This window comes from Gavialis gangeticus, unplaced genomic scaffold, assembly GCF_001723915.1.
Source record: "Gavialis gangeticus isolate Ggan-Ray unplaced genomic scaffold, GavGan_comp1, whole genome shotgun sequence".
NCBI lineage: Eukaryota > Metazoa > Chordata > Crocodylia > Gavialidae > Gavialis > Gavialis gangeticus.
Window position 1 is genome coordinate 87,710,593 of NW_017729024.1, and position 201 is coordinate 87,710,793.

Below are 201 nucleotides of genomic sequence, written 5' to 3' on the forward strand. Positions count from 1 at the left end.
GAGGCGGGCAGCCCGGACAGCAACAGCAGCGGCGGCGGCGGCAGCCACTTGAAGGTGATCCCGGCCGGAGCAGGCCCCGCGCGCCGGGCACGATGGGGTTAACCCCGTACTCCCCTTCGGGCCGCGGGGGTGGGGGGGCTGTCTCCCTAGGCTGGGCACGGGAGGGTCGGTGTCCGCTCGCACCTCCCCTCGGCTCCCTCC

At 75.6% G+C, this 201-nt stretch overlaps 1 protein-coding gene across 1 annotated transcript in view; it reads left to right on the plus strand.

The window, feature by feature from the left end:
* Nucleotides 1-201, plus strand: part of ZNF367 (zinc finger protein 367) — a 9,794-nt gene that overhangs the window by 1,443 nt on the left and 8,150 nt on the right. The window contains exon 3 of the mRNA XM_019518223.1: nucleotides 4-54. Within this exon, the coding sequence (XP_019373768.1) occupies nucleotides 4-54 (51 nt within the window). The remainder of the gene's footprint in view (nucleotides 1-3; nucleotides 55-201) is intronic.